The 19,076-nt window shown below is 42.4% G+C and overlaps 1 protein-coding gene across 4 annotated transcripts in view; it reads left to right on the top strand.

Moving 5' to 3' along the window:
* The window catches only part of ARL15 (ADP ribosylation factor like GTPase 15), a 302,186-nt gene that overhangs the window by 98,940 nt on the left and 184,170 nt on the right, over window positions 1-19,076 (top strand). For all 4 annotated transcript variants that reach the window (XM_040421236.1, XM_040421235.1, XM_040421237.1 and 1 more), the window contains 2 exons: window positions 1,311-1,455; window positions 4,011-4,070. In XM_040421236.1, coding sequence (XP_040277170.1) covers window positions 1,311-1,455; window positions 4,011-4,070 — 205 coding nt within the window. The remainder of the gene's footprint in view (window positions 1-1,310; window positions 1,456-4,010; window positions 4,071-19,076) is intronic.

Genomic DNA, 19,076 nt, shown 5'->3' with positions numbered 1-19,076 from the left:
ACTGTGCCTGTGCCCAATACTGAACGGCGCGAGATTTCCCGAGCGCACAGGTCCGGCAGTTATAGGTGAAGGCTGCCTGGCCCTGTCAGTCTAGTGTAGCAGGGCGTGGCTAGAGGTGAGAGAACGGAGCCTCTAGGAGCAGGGGCAACGCCCCCCCTGCACCTAGAGCCTAATTAGCATATTATAAAAGTTATATTTCTGGAGTAACGGGGCATAGATAAAAGTAGAGATAGGCAAGTTAGGTTCAGCTGACATTTTTCACATCGCTAATGTCAGCTAGTTTAATGGGGTTAATTCTGGTGACAGAAACCCTTTAATTTGTTGCTGAGACTCAACAAAGCATACCAATTTTTTATTTTTTTTTCAACCGTAATAATTTTAAAAAAATTGCCTTTGTCTAGATATTGCTGTGACATACTTGTAAGGGCGCCACCTGCTGTTCCATAACAACGTATCTAGGGAGAAGAGGCCGCTTCTAGTGTGCCAATTAGTACTTATAAGCTGGCCTGTATAATATCAGCAATCATTCTGCTGCTTGTCTGCAAGAGGATCCGGGAGGACCACCGCACAATAGGTAGACGTTCTGAGAGAGAAGCCAAAGAACAGCAGGGGGCGCCATAGCAAGTATGTAATAGCAATAGCTAGACACAGGAGCATTTAAAAAAATGACTCCATTTGAAAAGTTATGTTTTATCTGATCTAACAGAGAAATGTACTATATACCTGTTCATCAACCCCTTTAACCACACTTAGATCATTGTGGGGTTACTTGATGGACTGGGACCAGTTTAGTACGGAGTGGAGTGGTCTTGCACCAGACAAACCTATGTTTACTGCTCCCCCAATGGCATTCATTCTGCTGTCAGTTTGCCAGCACTGAACATGGCTATAGTGGAAGCATGACCTGCTTGTTACCGATGGTCTCCACCGCCAACCTCTATTGTCAAGGGTATGGCGACCATTCCCAGTGCACACTTTGTTCTCTTCTGTAGACAACACATGAGTGGTATTCTCATGGTCTTGCATGTGTTCTCTTTATTTGGTTGATTTTTATTGACTGACCTTTTGAAGCGCGTGGCCTTTCTGGTGATCTAGCAGACCCCATCATTCGACTGCATGTTGTCCATTCCTGGAAGTCGTGTAAAGTGAGTAAATTGCCATTGTACAATGTTTTCCCCGATAGCTCTGCTCGTATTTCTGGTGTTTCGCGCTTGAGGCAGTTTTCCCATTGTGACGTTACACGTGTGTGCTGCTCATGCTCCATATGAAGCTGGTGTTGTTGTTCATGTCTTTTCTGATTTGTTTTGCAGTGTTTTCGAGCCCTCTGTTGTAAGGGTCCTCCACCTCCTCGCCCTGAATATGATATTGTTTGTATAGGACTCACAGGATCTGGGAAGTCAAGTCTATTAACGCAACTGTGCAGCGAGGGCCAAGACAATATTGTGCCTACCACAGGTGATAAAAATGTAATTCTGTGAGACTATTTTTACTGTGCAGTCAGAGTTTATTATTTTATGGCTATTAAAGGGGATATGCCACGATTAATGTAAAACATGAAAATCGGACATCATACAGTACATGACAACTTTTTTCTAACAAGGAATCAGCCATATACCTTACATAGCTCCAGAGATCTCCACATTCAGTGCTACAATAGTTCTGCTGGATTTATTTCAGCCTTGCAGCTAACAGGGTCTTCCTTTCTCATGGGGTGTGTCCTTCTGTCACCATCACAGCTTCTATAAGAAGATACAGCTGGTGGCAGTTGAAGGTTGCAACTGAGCATGTGTGACCACCTCAGCTAGATGGACATAGAAATAAGGAAAAGTACAAACAGCAGGTGGCGCTAGACACAATTTTTAATTGCATGCAAAAGTATTTAGAGCCCTGGTACGTGGTGGAAAAATGTATAATATTTTTTGTGGGATACAGTGCTGGTACTGTAACATATGTTTCCAATAGGGTCCTATTACAGACTAGTGTAGATGCATACTGGCCCAACAGGCGACCTTTGGCAAACACAAGGCCAGTAGGCACCTGTGGATGCACTTGGATTATGCGCCAGGGGCTTTCTAGGTGCATATGCAAAACTTAGTGTTCAGTGTAATGTGAACAACCTCCTTTTTTTTTTTTTCCAGCATTGGGAGTGAGCGAAAAACACCAGAACATTACTTTTGGAAGTCTCATGACTTATCATTTGGGAACATTTTTATGTCTTTTATGATCCAAATAATCTGAAACAAATTCAAAGTTCTTAAGGTGTGGGCTTTAGCATTGTTGATTCACTAAGCACCCCCACTGATCAGCTCTTTGGGTGCCAGAAACGTAATAATGGATGAAGCTGCAAGCAGAAGGCTCTGGTTACATGGGGCGCATGGATCCACAGAAGATATATGGGTTTTGTATTTGGCATGCTGGAGAAGACTAGCAGATTAAGGCTACGTGCACACGAGCGTTGTGTGTTTTGCGGTCCGCAAAACACTGATGGCGTCCGTGCGCGTTCTGCAATTTGCGGAACGGCACGGATAGCCTTTAATATAACTGCCTATTCTTGTCCGCAAAGCGCGGACAAGAATAGGACCTGTTTATATTTTTTTTGCGGGACAATGGAACGGAGCAACGGATGCAGACAGCACATGGAGTGCTGTCCGCTTCTTTTGCGGCCCCATTGAAGTAATTGCGGGCCGGATGCGGACCAAAACAACGGCTGTGTGCATGAGGCCTAAACCAGACAGAGCAGAGCGCTCTGAGAGCTGCTGCTGCACCATCGTGGTTTCACCCTAGGCTTAGATCCCCTTTAAATCCTATCACGCAGTCTAGTGTAAAGGCGCCATGCCATGATTTCCCTCATAAAAGAAAACCCAGACGCAAATGTGAACATATCCTCAAAGTGGCAATAGGGGGCTGAGAAGTAAAGTGGAAATGCACACTCACCCCGGTCAACCAAGTCCGCTGCCTTGGAGTGACCTTGGATTCTGTCCTCTCCTTCAGACCGCACATCCAAGCCCTTTCCACCACCTGCCGCCTCCAACTCAAAAACATCTCCCGCATCCGTGCTTTCCTTAACTTTGAATCTGCGAAAATGCTTGTACATGCCCTCATCTCCCGCCTAGACTACTCTCCTCTGTGGCCTTCCATCTAGCACTCTTGCACCCCTCCAATCTATCCTCAACTCTGCTGCCCGACTAATCCACCTCTCACCCCATTACTCCTCTGCCTCTCCCCTCTGCCAATCCCTTCACTGGCTCCCCATTGCCCAGCGAATTCACTTCACTTCAAAGTACTAAAATACATACAAGGCCGTCCATAACCTGTCCCCTCCCTAAATCTCTGAGCTACTTTCCCGATACATCCCCACACGCACTCTCCGATCCTCACAAGACCCCCTTCTCTCCTCTCCTCTTATCGCCTCTTCCCACAATAGACTCCAAGATTTCTCCCATGCATCCCCCACACTCTGGAACTCGCTACCGTAACATATCAGACTCTCACCTACAGTGGAATCCTTCAAAAGAAACCTGAAAACCCACCTCTTCAGACAAGCCTACAACCAGTGACCCTGCTGCCTCTACACCTCCATGCCCAGCTTCACCCGCACCTACTGTGTCCTTCTCCCATACCATGTGGATTGTAAGCCCTCATGGGCAGGGCCCTCTCTCCTTCTGTACCAGTTTGTAAGTCATCTTGTTTGATTAGTGCAATTGTCTGTATTATGTATGTGCACCCCTTATTATATCTACAGCGCTATGGAATAAATGGCTCTTTAATAATAAATAATAATAATAAATGTGAAACAAATTTACAATCATACTTTTCTGTGCTTTTTTTTTTTTTTTTTCTTGTTTTCTGTTGAACGTTTTCTACCTTTTTTTTCTGACCTATAAAGGAATTTTGTATGGAAATTACCATGTATGAAAATTGAAAGTGGTCTGAGTTTTGCACAGTACTCTTGGTGTACGGTATGTAACTTAACTGCTATTCATTGTGTGACTTTTTTTTTTTTTTTTTAGGTTTTAGTATAAAAGCCGTTCCATTCCAAAGTGCCATTCTCAATGTGAAAGAACTTGGAGGTACCGTTTCATTTCTGCTGTGTTTCCATGTAAATTACTGCAGTTTTTTTAAAAATGTTCATTGTGTCTGCAGTAGTCACACTCATGACTAAGGCTGCCCGTACACACTATACTTTTGTTGGCCGCACCTTCCGAGAACGGCAGGTTTGGCTGACACACTAATGTGTGTGGGGGGGCTCCTGACTCTCCCCCGACAGGTGATGTTGGGGGACTGATGTTCCTCAGTGAGATAAGCTGCCACTAAAAGTGCCATGGCTGGCTTTACCCATAACATCCACAGACTTGTTCAGTCGAGCTGGGGGGGAGAAGGGAGAGAGAGCTGTTGGCCAGCAGTTATTGAATGTGTATGGCAGCTTATACACATTAGGAGGCCTAGAAAGCTCTTACGGTCAGGGTTATCCTCACAGACCCCCCTCCCCTTCACAAGCACACTCTGCGGAGCATGCATGTCTTCTCAATGGGCAGAGGAGAGTAACTCCTCTGATCTTGAGGAACAAAAATTTTTGCATTCATTGAAATGTGGTATAATTAAGATGATGGGTTTAGGGGATGCATCAATAGATTGAGAGAAGCAGGATGGCTATTTGACGAATTTCCCGCCATCTAGCCGTTCTGATTTTAGCTTTTAGGAAGTGGTGGGAGCAACGGTTATGTGAGGGCATGCACACACAGCGAACATGCAGCTCCCACCGATTCGTTGTCCACCATCCAGACACGGGTGGCACCTTCATTATACACTCCTGTCTCTACCATTTCCAGGCACGTGGGAGAAGTAATCTGCACTGTGACACCAAATTTCCATGTCCTGCTATTGAGAAACAGCCACCATTGCCTTCGTTTGCAGTGGTTTTGTGATCGAGACGCCTGGACTGCTACGGACTGGAACCGTATCGTCTTTACTGACAAATCTAGGTTCTGTTTTTTCAGCAGGATAAGGCCTCACCCACAGCAAGGGTTTCCCAGGAATGTCTCCACCAGATTACAACACTTCCTTGCTTGCCAATCAAGCATTTGTAGTAACAGTTGGGATGCCAGCTTGGGCTACCTACGAGTATGCAGGATCTCCAGGCCCTGCTGCAACAATCAGTGGGCACATGTGCCTCTGGATACTATAGGGAACCTGTATGTCTCCATGACCAACTGCATCACATCTTGTGTCCAGGCTCGAGGCGGCTCAACAGGGTCCTAGCCGCCTTTCAATTATACAGTTTCCCCCAATAAACTTCTCCTTTCGCTCTAGTATTGTAATCACTTACACATATCATCATTACATTCACACACATAGTGGGGCATTTATCAGCCGAGTTACGTCACTATTGTGGAGTCAAAAAGTCACCATATTTGCGCTATAATTCTTGACTTTTTGAGCTTCTTGCCACTCTTCTACACGTTTCTTACACCAGTCTTGATAAAAATCCCCCATAAAGTTTCTTTTCATTCCATTCCATTCTTGGTGCATTGTATTTTCTTTTGTCAATGAGTGTAATAAAAAAAAAAGTGCTCAAAATATAAAAATAAAATAATCCTATTAAACAGAAGAATAAAAAAGTCACAGCCCTTAGAAGACGGCAGTGGGAAAAAAAAAAGACTGTGTCCTTGAGGGGTTAATATGGGTTTTAAATTTTTTATTTTTAGAAATAGTATATTTATACCACTCTGGTAATCCTCATACTTTTATCAGAGGTTTACAACGGGGTCCGGACTCTTTTCTTGACACATGGTGAAATGGTTGAAATATTTATGAGAAAAACTGTCCCACTGTGTGTGCACCAGACGCGGTAATGAAGGATGACATGCTGAAGCATTCAGCAATAATTTGTAGCTGTCTGGAAATGTGCCACCATGGCTCTGCTGAGCCTTCCGTATTGGGTTACTCTTTGATCTTAGATAGGCATGGAGGCCGGTATTTTGATGATATACTTGTCTCTTGAGCCACGTTCTGAGAGAAAATGTGAACATACTTTTAGTAAGGGCGATGATAAGTCTTTCAGACCTGCTAAACACGGGCGTGGATAAGGCCATGTGCGTTTTTAGTTGTTTTTTTTTTGTTCCCTCCTGTTCTCCAAGCAATGGCCCAGAAGAAACATTGGAGGTAGCTGTTCCAAAGTGACCTCACAATGTTATCGCTCACTGTATGCCCACCAAACAGAAACAAGAGGAGGGCAAAAATGATTATTTAGGAAGTTTGTCTTTTGCAATATCCGCTTTAAATGTAGTTTGTCTGGCCAAGATCAGGGCTTGCACAGCCTGTGGCATAGGGGTGCCATGCGGCCTACAGAGATCGCAATAACGGCTGTACAAGCGTCATGGACACCTGTTTAGGCCATTTTACTCCCTAAAAAAAAAAGTGACGAGTATCGGTACGTTTTGGACTTCACAGTGCGCATAAATAGCAGGGAGAATGGCACGGACAGTGCTTGGCTTCGTGCTTCTAACTCCTCGTTCTAGAGATCAGCCGGGGTCTGAGGGCTGGGACCCACGCCGATCAGCATTTCTGATATGACATCAAAAGTTTCAAAAAGTGTAGTTACTCTTTAATGCAGAGGGCCTGTGTGAGGGTTTCTAAAGGGCCCTTTACATGGGCTGAAAATCCACCAGATAATCACCATGGGTGGAGCATTCATAGGAACACTTATTAGCAATTATCTGCCGGTGTAACGGTGCCGCCGGTTCATTGGATAATTGAATTGTTTGTGTAGGCAGCTAAATCGTTGCTTGACAGCAGAAGGTCTTGCTGTCTAAACACGCTCTGCTGGCAGCAAATGGCAAGTCTTTAGGCCCCTTTCACACGGGCGAGTATTCCGCGCGGATGCGATGCGTGAGTTGAATGCATTGCACCCGCACTGAATACCGACCCATTCATTTCTATGGGGCTGTTCACATGAGCGGTGATTTTCACGCATCACTTGTGCGTTGCGTGAAAATCGCAGCATGCTCTATATTGTGCGTTTTTCACGCAACGCAGGCCCCATAGCAGTGAATGGGGTTGCGTGAAAATCGCAAGCATCCGCAAGCAAGTGCGGATGCGGTGCGATTTTCACGCATGGTTGCTAGGTGACAGTCTATTCACTGTATTATTTTCCCTTATAACCTGGTTATAAGGGAAAATAATAGCATTCTGAATACAGAATGCATAGTAGGTGATCTTGTTCGCGTAGTTCCCGGTCTCTTCTTTACTTCTTAAAAGATGAACTACCGGCTAGGACCTGTGGTGACGTCAGATCACGTGCTCCAATCACATGGTCCATCACCACGGTGATGGACCATGTGATTGGCGCATGTGATCTGACGTCACCAAAGGTCCTTTAGCCCACAGCTCATCATTAAAGAAGTAAAGAAGAGACCGGGAACTACGCGAACAAGAGGAGAAGGTGAGTTAATTTTTTTTTATTTTTTTAACCCTCAATTGATCACCTACTAAGCATTCTGTATTCAGAATGTATTATTTCCCCTTATAACATGGTTATAAGGGAAAATAATACAATCTACAGAACACCAAACCCAAGCCCGAACTTCTGTGAAGAAGTTCAGGTTTGGGTACCAAACATGCGTGATTTTTCTCACGCGAGTGCAAAACGCATTACAATGTTTTGCACTCGCGCTGAAAAATCGCGGGTGTTCCCGCAACGCACCCGCACATTTTCCTGCAACGCCCGTGTGAAACCAGCCTTATGGGAAAGAGCGATGGCATTAGTGATCACTAATGTAAATGCAGCGTTCTCCCCCACTGACGATCAGGCGATTGTCGGGAAGGAACGCTAACTTCCCAATGACTGCCTGCAAAATTGTCCCGTCTAAAGGGACCTTAAGCTCCTAGTAGTGGTCCGGTGTGAATGCACAGCAGGATATTATAGCCAGGTGATAAAGAACAGGAAAGATCCACTGTATTGGACTGGACTTTATCACTTGGCTATATTGACTGCTGTGCATTCACTCCAGACCCCCCCAGGGGCTTATTAACCTTGTCCTGGAGGGGCTAAAGGGAGGGGTGATGTTGTTTACATGGGACTATATGTTGGAAAAGATGATGGGAGGGGAGATATGTTATTTAGACTAGTAATGGTTCCCCTTCATAAACCTCTTGGGGCACGTTCACACCACCGCTATTTATTTCTGCACTTTTGCTCCGTTAGGGTACTTTCACACTAGCGTTAGAAGAATCCGGATCCGGAAATCCGTATGCAAACGGATGTCATTTATTTCCGGATCCGTCTGACAAATGCATTGAAATACCGGATCCGTCTCTCCGTTGTCATCCGGAAAAACAAACCTGGTATTTATTATTTTTCAAATTTTTAAAGGTCTGCGCATGCGCAGACAGGAGAACTGGATCCGTCAATGCGCCAATTTCATGAACACTTGGTACTGGATCCGGCATTAATACATTTCAATGCAAGTGTTCAGGAATTTTGGCCGAAGAAAACACTGCATCATGCTGCGGTATTTTCTCCGGCCAAACGGAAGACATCCTGATGCATACTGAACGGATTGCTCTCCATTCAGAATGCATTAGGATAAAACTGATGCGTTTTTTTCCGGTATTGAGCCCCTATGACGGAACTCAATACCGGAAAACTTTAACGCTGGTGTGAAAGTACCCTTAGATGAGGAGAACAACAAAAATAATAGAAGTTCTGGATGGGGCACATAACTGACAAGGAGTGGCACTGAACAGACTCCATTGACTATGCTGGAGCCCATTCAGTTTCCATTTGAGAGGTCTTTTTACCAGACCAAAAAAAGTCCGGCATGCAAGGCTTTTTTTTGTCCATTCAGAGATTCCAACTCAAATGTTAACAAGCCCTTAAGGGGTCGTCTCACTTCAGCAAATAGCATTTATTATATAGAGAACGTTAATACAAGGCACTTACTAATGTAGTGTGATTGTCCATATTGCTTCCTCTGCTGGCTTGATTTTTCTATCACATTATACACTGCTCATTTCCATGGTTACAGCCACCCTGTAATCCAGCAGCAGTGGGCGTGCTTGCATGCTATAGAAAAAAGCACTAGCCTTTGTGATGTGCCATGGCAAGCACTTTTTCCTATCGTGTGCAAGCACGACCACCACTGCTGGATTGAGTGGTTGTAACCATGGAAACGAGCAGTGTTATAATGTGATGGAAAAATGAATCAAGCCAGCAAAGGAGGCAATATGGACAATCACAATACATTAGTAAGTGCCTTGTATTAGCATTTATCATGTAGAGAAAGTTATTTGCTGAAGTGAGACAACCCCTTTAACCCTTTCACACATTTGGACGTTACTGTATGTCCAAATTGCAAGTAATTTACTGCATTTTGACGTACAGTCACGTCCAAACTGCTTACCGGGGCTGTGACACTATAACATGTCACAGCCCCGGAGTCTCCGCTCTCCCCAAGAGCAGAGACACCGGGGAAGCAGACAAGGGACCAATCAGAGTGCCAGCAAGCACTCCAATTGGTAAGTCTCTGCTGACTAACCAATCGGACTGCTTTAGTGTAAAAAATGCCGGTTTTAGGCTGTGATCTCCACGAAATCGGTGCCGGCACCGATCTCGGCCGTTAAACCCCCCAGATGCTGCGGTCAGCACCCGCCGACGGCATCCATGGGGTTCAGAGGGAGGGAGCTCCATCTGTTTGCCATGGCAACCGGACGCCTTACAAAGGTGTCCAGGCTGCCATGTACCTAAGTCTGATCAGACCCTGAGGTAACCTTAGTGTAACTGTAATAGACACTATACAGTGCATTGCAATAGATGACTATTGCAATGCACTGTATAGCCATCAGGCCCACTGGATCTTCAAGATCCAGATGGGTCTTGATTAAATAAAATAATATGTAAAAAATAAATAAAAGTGAAAATAAATAAATAAAAAAATCTATTTAAATAAAAATTGTCTTTTCTCATTTCTGTTCATTTATGTAATAAAAAAATACACAAAATTGTATCATATTACTAAGCTCGTGCGGTGAATGCCGTAAAAAAAATACGGAATTGTTGTTTTTGACACCTCACGTCCACAAAAGAATAAATAACAAGTGATCAGAAAGACATATGTACCCCAAAATGATACCAATAGAAACTACAGCCCGTCCCACAAAAAACAACCCCCCACACAGTTACATGGGTGAAAAAATAAAAAAGTTATGGACTTTAGTATATGGCGAGGCAAAATATAATTTATTTTTAACACAAAAGTGATTTTATTGCTGAAAAAGTAGTAAAACATAAAAAAACTACATAAATTTGGTATCGCCATAAAAGTTTCAACCAACAGAATAAAATAGTCATAATATTTATCACAAGAGGAGCCCCATTAAAAATAAAATTTTGCCCACTTCATCTCTCCAAAAATTGTATAAAGTGATCAAAAAATTGTATAAAGTGATCAAAAAGACATATCTACTTCAAAATGATACCAATAAAAACTACAGTCTGTCCCACAAAAAAAAGTGCCCACACAGCTACATTGGTGGAAAAATACAAATGTTATGGGCCCTAAACTAATTTCAGCAAGTTACATGTTAGAAAATCCAGATGCCGCTCCTTCCCTTCTGAATGCTGCCGTTCCCCCAAACAGTAGTTTATGACCATGTATGAGGTGTTGCGTATTCAGGAAAAAATGCATAACAAATTGTGGGATGCATTTTCTCCTGTTACCCCTTGTGAAAATAAAAAATTTGGGGCTAAAGCAACTTTATATTGGAAATGAAAGTACATTTTTCATTTTCACAGCCTTTTTTTTTCTAAATTCTATGAAACGCTTGTTGGGTCAAAGCATTCACTTCACCACTAAATTTATTCCTTGAGGGGGGTAGTTTCCAAAATGGGGTCACTTTTTGGGATTTTCTTTTTAGGGGTACCTCAGGGTCTCTTCAAATGTGACATGGCACCTGAAAACCATTCTGGCAAAATCTGCCCTCCGTTAACAATATGGCGCTCCTTTCCTTCTGTGCCCTGCTATGTGCCCATACAGCAGTTTACAACCAAATATGCAGGGTTTCTGTAATTTGCAGAATCAGGGTAGTAAATATTGGATGTTAACCCTTGATGTGTTCCAGGAAAATTTGATTTAAATGGATAATCTGCCCCCAAAAATGAAATTTTAACATTTCCCCTCCATTTTGCTTTAATTCCTGTGGAACACCTAAAGAGTTAATAAAGTTAGTAAAATCTGTTTGAATAACTTGAAGGGTGTAGTTTCTAAAATGGGGTCATTTATGGATGGTTTCTACTATGTAAGCCCCACAAAGTGACTTCATAACTGAAATGGTCCTTAAAAATGTGGGTTTTGGAAATTTTCTTAAAAATTAAAAAATGTACTTCTAAGCCTTCTAACTTCCTAAAAAAAGAAAATGACATTTACAAAATGATGCCAACATAAAGTAGACATATTCGGAATGTAAAGTAATAACTATTTTATGAAGTATTACTATTCGGCTTAGAAGCAAAAAAATTCTATTTTTGAAAATGGCGAATTTTTCCAAATTTTCAGCAAATTTTGGGATTTTTTAATGCATAAAGGTAAAATGTATCAACTCAAATTCACCACTGTCATGAAGTATGATGTGTCACGAGAAAACAATCTTTGAATAAGTAAAAGTGTTCCAAAATTATTACCACATACAGTGACACGTCAGATTTGAAAAATGGGACTCCGGCATTTGGTCTAAACAGGCTGTCGCTTGAAGGGGTTAAAGACTATGTACACCTTTTGGGGGGCAATTTTTTGGTATTATTGCATTGTACTTATTTTGAGCTAAAAATAATTTTTTCAATTGGTCTTAAGTAAAAAATTTGAACCCCTGTCTTTGTGCAGTCTCCAGCTTAGTCTACTTTCACACTGGCGTTTTGGTTTCCGTTTGTGAGATCCGTTCAGGGCTTTCAATTTTGCCCTTAATTCATTCTGAATAGATAAGGATCCGTTCAGAATGCATCAGTTTGGCTCTGTTCTGCCTCCATTCCGCTTTGGAGGCGGACACCAAAACGCTACTTGCAAAAACTGAGCCAAAAGTTTTCATTGACACAATATGGCATAATAGAAAACGAATCCGTCCTTCATTGACTTTCAATGGTGTTCAAAACAGATCCGTCTTGGCTATGTTAAAGATAATACAAACTGATCCGTTCTGAACGGATGCATGCGGTTGTATTATCTGAACGGATGCGTTAGTGCAGATCCATGACGGATCCACACCAAACCCGAGTGTGAAAGTAGCCTTATCTAGTAGCAGGATCTGAATATTCACTTTGTTCTGTCAGGCTTTTTATCTCTGATCTCTGACCTTATAAACACTCTCTTTATAGCTTAATTCTTCTCTTACTGATAAGAATGTGGCTTAAATAAGTGTTTTATGACCTTTTAGTAATTTAGAGATAAGGGTTATTAGATGACACACAAAGTGAAAGTAAAGTATCATTTACACAGCTAGAAAAATACTTCTCTTTCTGACAGAATGGCTCAATATTTTTAATAAAGGCCATAAAATTAAAAAAAATAATTTTTAGCCCAAAATGAGTAAAATATAATCATAAAAACAAATTGCCCCCGAAGGTAAACATAGCCTTTAACATTATGTAGGTCTACATATTATTTACTTGAATTACTGCACTTTGGTGAAAAATACTCCTCAAAAATGGTAAGAGGAATATTTTTACTCTTCGGGGGAAAAAAATGTAGTGCGGCCTACAATGCCATACTGTGTGGCCCCCTGACTACTGGTCCACAGGCATAGTTTTCCTTGTCCTGATGGTTTAGACAGAGCATGGTCATATGGCAGGCTCATCAGGTTTATTTTCCTTATGGAAAAGTAGCTCTTTGTGCAGCACGATTTTTCCCGTCAAATATGATTGAGGGCCCAACAGAGTCTTAAGGTCCCTTAAGGGTCCATTCACACGTCCGTAATTTGGGTCCGAATTCGTTCTGCAATTTGTTTACCCATTCACTTACAATGGGCTGGAACGTATGCGAATCCGCATTTTCGGGTTCCGCATCCGATTTTTCTGGATCTGCAATTCCGTTCCTGAAAAAAATAGAACATGTCCTATTCTTGTCTGCAATTGCGGACCAGAAAAGGCATTTTCTATTATAGTGTCTGATGTGCGGTCCGCAAAATTGCGCACTTACGGACGTGTTAATGGACCCTTACACTGTCTGAGAATAGGACAGATAATCTCCCAGTGTACAGGTGCCACTGATTGCCCAATGAACAAGTGTAACGATCGATCATCGGGTAATAAGATAGTTTGTGTAGACAACTAAATCATCATTTACTTCTAAATCATAATGTTTAGACGGCACGATCTGCCACCAGCAAACAATGATTCTGTATGGGGACAAGCAATGACATTAGAGATCGCTCCTCTCCATACTGTAGAGGAGATCATTGCATGTAAATTCAGCCGCCTCCTCTGCTGACAAGCAGGTGATTGCTGATGTGGGAGGGTTTTTAAACAGCTTAAAGACTGGCTACCCCATATGGGGATCGAGGAAGATGGCATTCCTTCTAATACGCTGAGTCATTCTAAAGAGACCCAACGTATTAGAACTGCAGTTCCTATGTTGGCCAGCAGGTGGCAGGCCAACATAGGATAACAGCAATTGGCGCTTTTACTGTAGTTTTGTGGAAATACAGTGCTTTAGGAATTCTAAATACTGCATATTTTAGCCTCCTAGGGGCTGCAAAAAATAATTAAATCACCCCTCCTTTCCCTAGCATGAAAAATAAATGCATAAACGATAAAAAAAAAATTAAAAAAATTAAAACACCCGTATGGCATAATGAAAAAAATATCAAAATAGCCAATTCGTGTTTTTTTCATTGCTTCACTTGCCCAAAAAGAAATTAATAAAATGTGATCAAAAGTCACACACACTCCAAAATGGACAGCTCAGTAGTTGACATAACTATAAAAAAAAAAGTTATGGGGGTCAGAATATGGCAATATTTTTTTTAGTATTAAAACTCAAGAAAAACTGTACATATGTGGTATTGCTGGATTTGTACAGACCTGGAGAATGAAGGGCCCAAGTCAGTTTTACGGATTAGTGAATGCTGTAAAACTGAATTTTTGTTCCCTGCTTCCTACTACATCCTATGCAATATTAAGGTACTTTCACACCAGCGTTTTCCCTTTCCGCTATTGAGATCCGTCATAGGGTCTCAATAGCGGAGGAAAAAAGTGTTGTCCCCATTCATTGAAGTGAAGTGAGCGGAGTACACCAGAATGCATTCAGTTCCGTTTCATTGCGTTCCCAGGACGCGCACAAAAGCGCTGCAAGCAGTGTTTTTGGGTGCGTCCTGGGATGCAGAGCAAGACAGGATCCGTCATTACTCATAATGAAAGTCAATGGAGACCGATCCGTTTTCTGACACAAAAAACGGATCCCCACCCTCATTGACTTACAACGGTTTTAGAGACGGATCCGTCATTGCTCTGTTAAAGATAATACAACCGGATCCGTTCAGAACGGATGCAGATGATTGTATTGTCAGTAACGGAAACGTTTTTGCTAAACCATGACAAATCCAGCAAAAATGCTGGTGTGAAAGTAGCCTTAAATTGGTAGCATTAGAAAGTACAACTTTTCCCGCAAAAAAACAAGCCCCCCACATGTGAATGGAGAAATATAAAAGTTATGATTTCGGGAAGAAAAACAAAAACACAAAAATTAAGAAACCTCCGGTATTCAAGGGATTAACGGATATACCATGAAAAGCTTTTTTCGTGGGACAGAATAGCCCTACTGGCCAGACAGAGGCCAAAAAGACATTGTCCGCCTCCATCTGGCAGTGGAAGGCTTGTGGACGCGTGTACAGTACATCTTTGGCTTTCCCGGCAAGCCTCAAAATGTGATGTGAACTGGCTCGTAGACGGCTGCTCTGTTCTCTCTTCCCTGCATTGATCATAGATATCCGTGCAGGACTTGTCAATGCCTTGCTATGGAACTTTGTGGTCTCTAGAACTTCTATTTTAAATGGAGCCTGTCACCCTGATTTTGGACTATTCTGTACTTTAATAAATTAGTAGTACTTCAGATGAGGAGTCCAGATCCCTACTTTTTATTCACGGAAATGTGAACGAGGCCTTACTCTATTATGTCTGGTGCATTACTGGTATTCACATTGGGTGTTTTTATCCAAGCACGAGTCCTTTCCTGCCCCATAGACACAAATAACTGTTATATGGTGTATCATTTTTCCATGATATCTCCTTTTAAAGTGTTTTTCCCACTTGAGACATTAATGGCATGTCTGTGGAGAAGTGATGTGTGCCGTTCCCTGCACTGTAGCATATGGGGGTTGTGAAACTCCCATTAAATTCAATGGAGATAGCCACGTGGATGTGCAGTCTCCTCATCTCCTCTTTGGAGTGCCAAACAGGAAAGCAGGGCATCCCAATTCTCCCAGTAGGTCATAGTTGCAAATACCCCTTTTGGAGTTCATTGTAGCCTTTTCCAAGTGCTTCAGTCTGACAATGTGGCCCTTGGACTAAAAAGATTGGGCACTTCTGGTCTAGATACTTGATTAGAAACAGAAAAAAACGATGGTTTGTCCTAAAATTTCAACAATTTGAGTTTTGCTGGCAGTATTGGTCATCCCAACTGTAAAAAAAGAAATAAAAAATTGTTGCCTCATTCATGCCCGTTTCTACTGCAGAATCTTTTTTTGATGAGCTTTCACAAGATGAAGAGGGCCTTCACATACTTTTAGGCAATTTGTCACTAGATCAGTGGTGGTTTAATGAGCATGAAGAGTCTCGACTGAGCACTGAGCTTCTCCCGTGTCAGGGAGGTTATCCTGAAATTTGGTTTTGTTGATGGAAGATAATTGGCATTTTTAACTATTACATGGAACCCTTTTTGGCTTCTTTTTTATCCCTTTGAACTGCCATAGCTCACTAGGGAAGATCCGTTTTCAACTCCTCCGTAGTCTTTAAGACTTAAAGCTGAAAGTTATTTCATCATTAATACTACGTCGCCCTGTTCTAGTGGAACGTAGTTGTAGAAACAATGGATGACTTTCTTTTTCCCTCTTATTTTTAAAGGATTATTTATCATAATTTAATATCTGCAACCATGATCTCAATCATATGATGTGATTTGGTCACCTTGCAGTCATAGGGGGGAATTTTTATTGTTTTCCAGAATCCTGGGGTAAAAAGTCAATGTCATTTTTGCACTAAAATGTAACTTTTAGTATTTTTATTTTTTTTTTAAACATCGCTCTCGCTACTTTTAGTAAAAAAAAAGGGGAGGAGGAGGAGTATGTATGGTTAGTTCTCAATTAGATGTACCGAAGATTTTTCAGTTGTAAAAAAAAAGGCACAATCTTATTCCAGTAAGGGGGCGGTGTACAAAAATTGTGTGACCTCTCTAACCAAAATTATGTTCATATATGCGCCAAATTTATTAAGATTTGAGAAAAACTGATTAAAAAAATTATCCTTGTGATTAATTCCCCCCAAATGTCTCCATCTGTGGAACACAGACCATACAATTGTATACGGGCACTACTTTCTCTACAACATAACGTAGGTAGCATTCTGAAAAAAGTTCATTGCCAAGATGTGCAGAAGATGGCCCCCACATATCCCAGACTTTGTGCCAGGTTTTAAAGTATCTCTTATCCACAAGACGAACTAACTGATCAGCGAGGCTCTGAGCTTCGTGACCCCTACCATTCCAGTAAATAGGGGTCCCATTCCCTTTTTCTCCATTCATTCAGTCCTATGAGACTGCTGGAGATGGCCAATTACAGTGCTTTTTTTATTTAATTTTTTTATTTTCCGTCATTCCCGTAGAAAATGATTGGAGGCGCAGGAGTGGGGGAGTGGGAACCCCATTAGCAGTATTAGGCTGAGTTCACACTGCAGTTATTTGGTCCGTTATTTCCATCAGTTAGGGCCCATTCACACGACCGTATGGCTTTGCGGATCCGCAAAACACGGACACTGGCCATGTGTGTTCCACAATTTGCGGAGCGCACATGTCCGCAACCATAATAGAAAATGCCTATTCTTGTCCGCGATTGCGGTTAAGGATAGGACATGTTCTATCTTTTCTGCGGAGCCGCGGTACGGAATGACGGATGCGGACGGCACACAGTGTGCTGTCTGCATCTTTTGAGCGCCCATAGAAATGAATGGATCCGCAGACCTTCCTCAAAATTGCGGAACGGCTACGGATCCGTACATACGGTCGTGTGAATGGGCCCTTATTGTGAGCCAAAAACTGAAATGAAGCCTACTCAAAGATGAGGTATAAGGGAAAGATTTGCACCTGTTCTGTGTTTTTGACCAGCACTTGGTTTTGGCTCAAAATCACTGATGGAAATAACTGACCAAATAACTGAAGTGTGAACTTCGCCTTAGTGGGGTTCCCAGCAGTCCGGCTGCGAAACCTAACCCCCTCTACCCCTCCCGGATTAGTAAGTTATGCCTGATCTTATGGAAAGATGAAGTCCCGGCACTGTTGAAACAATATACCATATATGAACTTCTTTCAAAATTTTATATATATTTTTTTAATTAAACCAGTAAAGATGTTAGCTGTTTGTGAAAATTACTAGTTTTATGTTTGACTCCAAGGTTTTTAGCGACAGTAGCAATGTGCTAGCCTTAGGCCCCTTTCACACGGGCGAGAATTCCACGCGGGTGCAATGCGCGAGGTGAACGCATTGCACCCGCACTGAATCTGCATTGAATATTTACTTTAATGGGGCTGTGTACATGAGCGGTGATTTTCACGCATCATTTGTGTGTTGCATGAAAAAAATCGCAGCAGGTTCTATATTCGGCGTTTTTCACGCAACGCAGGCCCCATAGAAATTAATGGGGCTGCGTGAAAATCGCAAGCAAGTGCAGATGCGGTGCGATTTTCACGCATAGTTACTAGGAGATGATAGGGATGAAAGCAACCCCGGACCCCATTAAAGTGTATTCCCTGTATTATTTTCCCTTATAACATGGTTATAAGGAAAAATACTAGCATTCTGAATACAGAATGCGAAGTAAAACGTAGATTGAGGTGTTAAAAAAATAAATTAAAAATGACTTACCTGTTCCAATTGATTGCGCAGCCGGCATCCTCTTCTTGATTCTTCTTTCAGGACCTGCAAAGGGACCTTGCTTCTTCATTCAGCAGGACCTGCTCTGACGTCACCGAGCTCTCCACGTGGTGAGCGCGATTACGTCACCAAAGGTCCTTTTGCAGGTCCTGAAAAAAGAAGCAAGAAGAGGATGCCGGCTGCGCAACCAATTGGAACAGGTAAGTTAATTTATTTTTATTTTTTAACACCTCAATCTACATTTTACTAAGCATTCTGTATTAAGAATGCTATTATTTTCCCTTATAACCATGTTATAAGGGAAAATAATAAAATATACAGAACACCAAACCCAAACTTCAGTGAAGAAGTCCGCATTCGGGTCTGGGTACCACAGTCAGTTTTTTATCATGCGCGTGCAAAACTCATTGCACCCGCGCGATAAAAACTGAACATCGGAACGCAATTGCGTACCTACTCGCACAATTTTCCCCGATCGCAGACGCAACGCATCCGGACCTAATCCGGACACGCTCGTTTGCAAGGGGCCTTAGGATAGAGCATCAGTATTGGATCGGTGGAGGTTAAACTCCAGGAGCCCCATTCATCAGTGCAGTGAAGGGGCCGTGGGGCTCAGTTGACATCCATATCTAACACAGCTGCTCATATGGACCACACACAAACCATAAATGTCTCTCCCCAATCAAATGTCGATGGCCTCTTCTTAGGCCATCAAATGTCTTTTTCATTGGCACTGTAGAAGTGATCTGCAGCATTCACAAGCTTGGGCCTTGTTGCCAAGACAACAAATGCAAACTAAAGGGGTTTTCTAGGATTTTCAAAAAAAAGAAAGAAAAAAAAGCATGCATCACACATCCACATGCCATGCATTGTACGACAGCTTTCCAGCATAATTCACAATATCAGATCGGTGGGGGTTCGACACCCGGCACCCCCGCCGATCAGGTGGT

The sequence above is a fragment of the Bufo bufo genome, chromosome 2 (genome assembly GCF_905171765.1).
Source record: "Bufo bufo chromosome 2, aBufBuf1.1, whole genome shotgun sequence".
In the NCBI taxonomy this organism is placed as follows: domain Eukaryota; kingdom Metazoa; phylum Chordata; class Amphibia; order Anura; family Bufonidae; genus Bufo; species Bufo bufo.
Note: the sequence above shows the minus strand (reverse complement) of the source record. Positions and strands in the feature narration are given on the sequence as shown.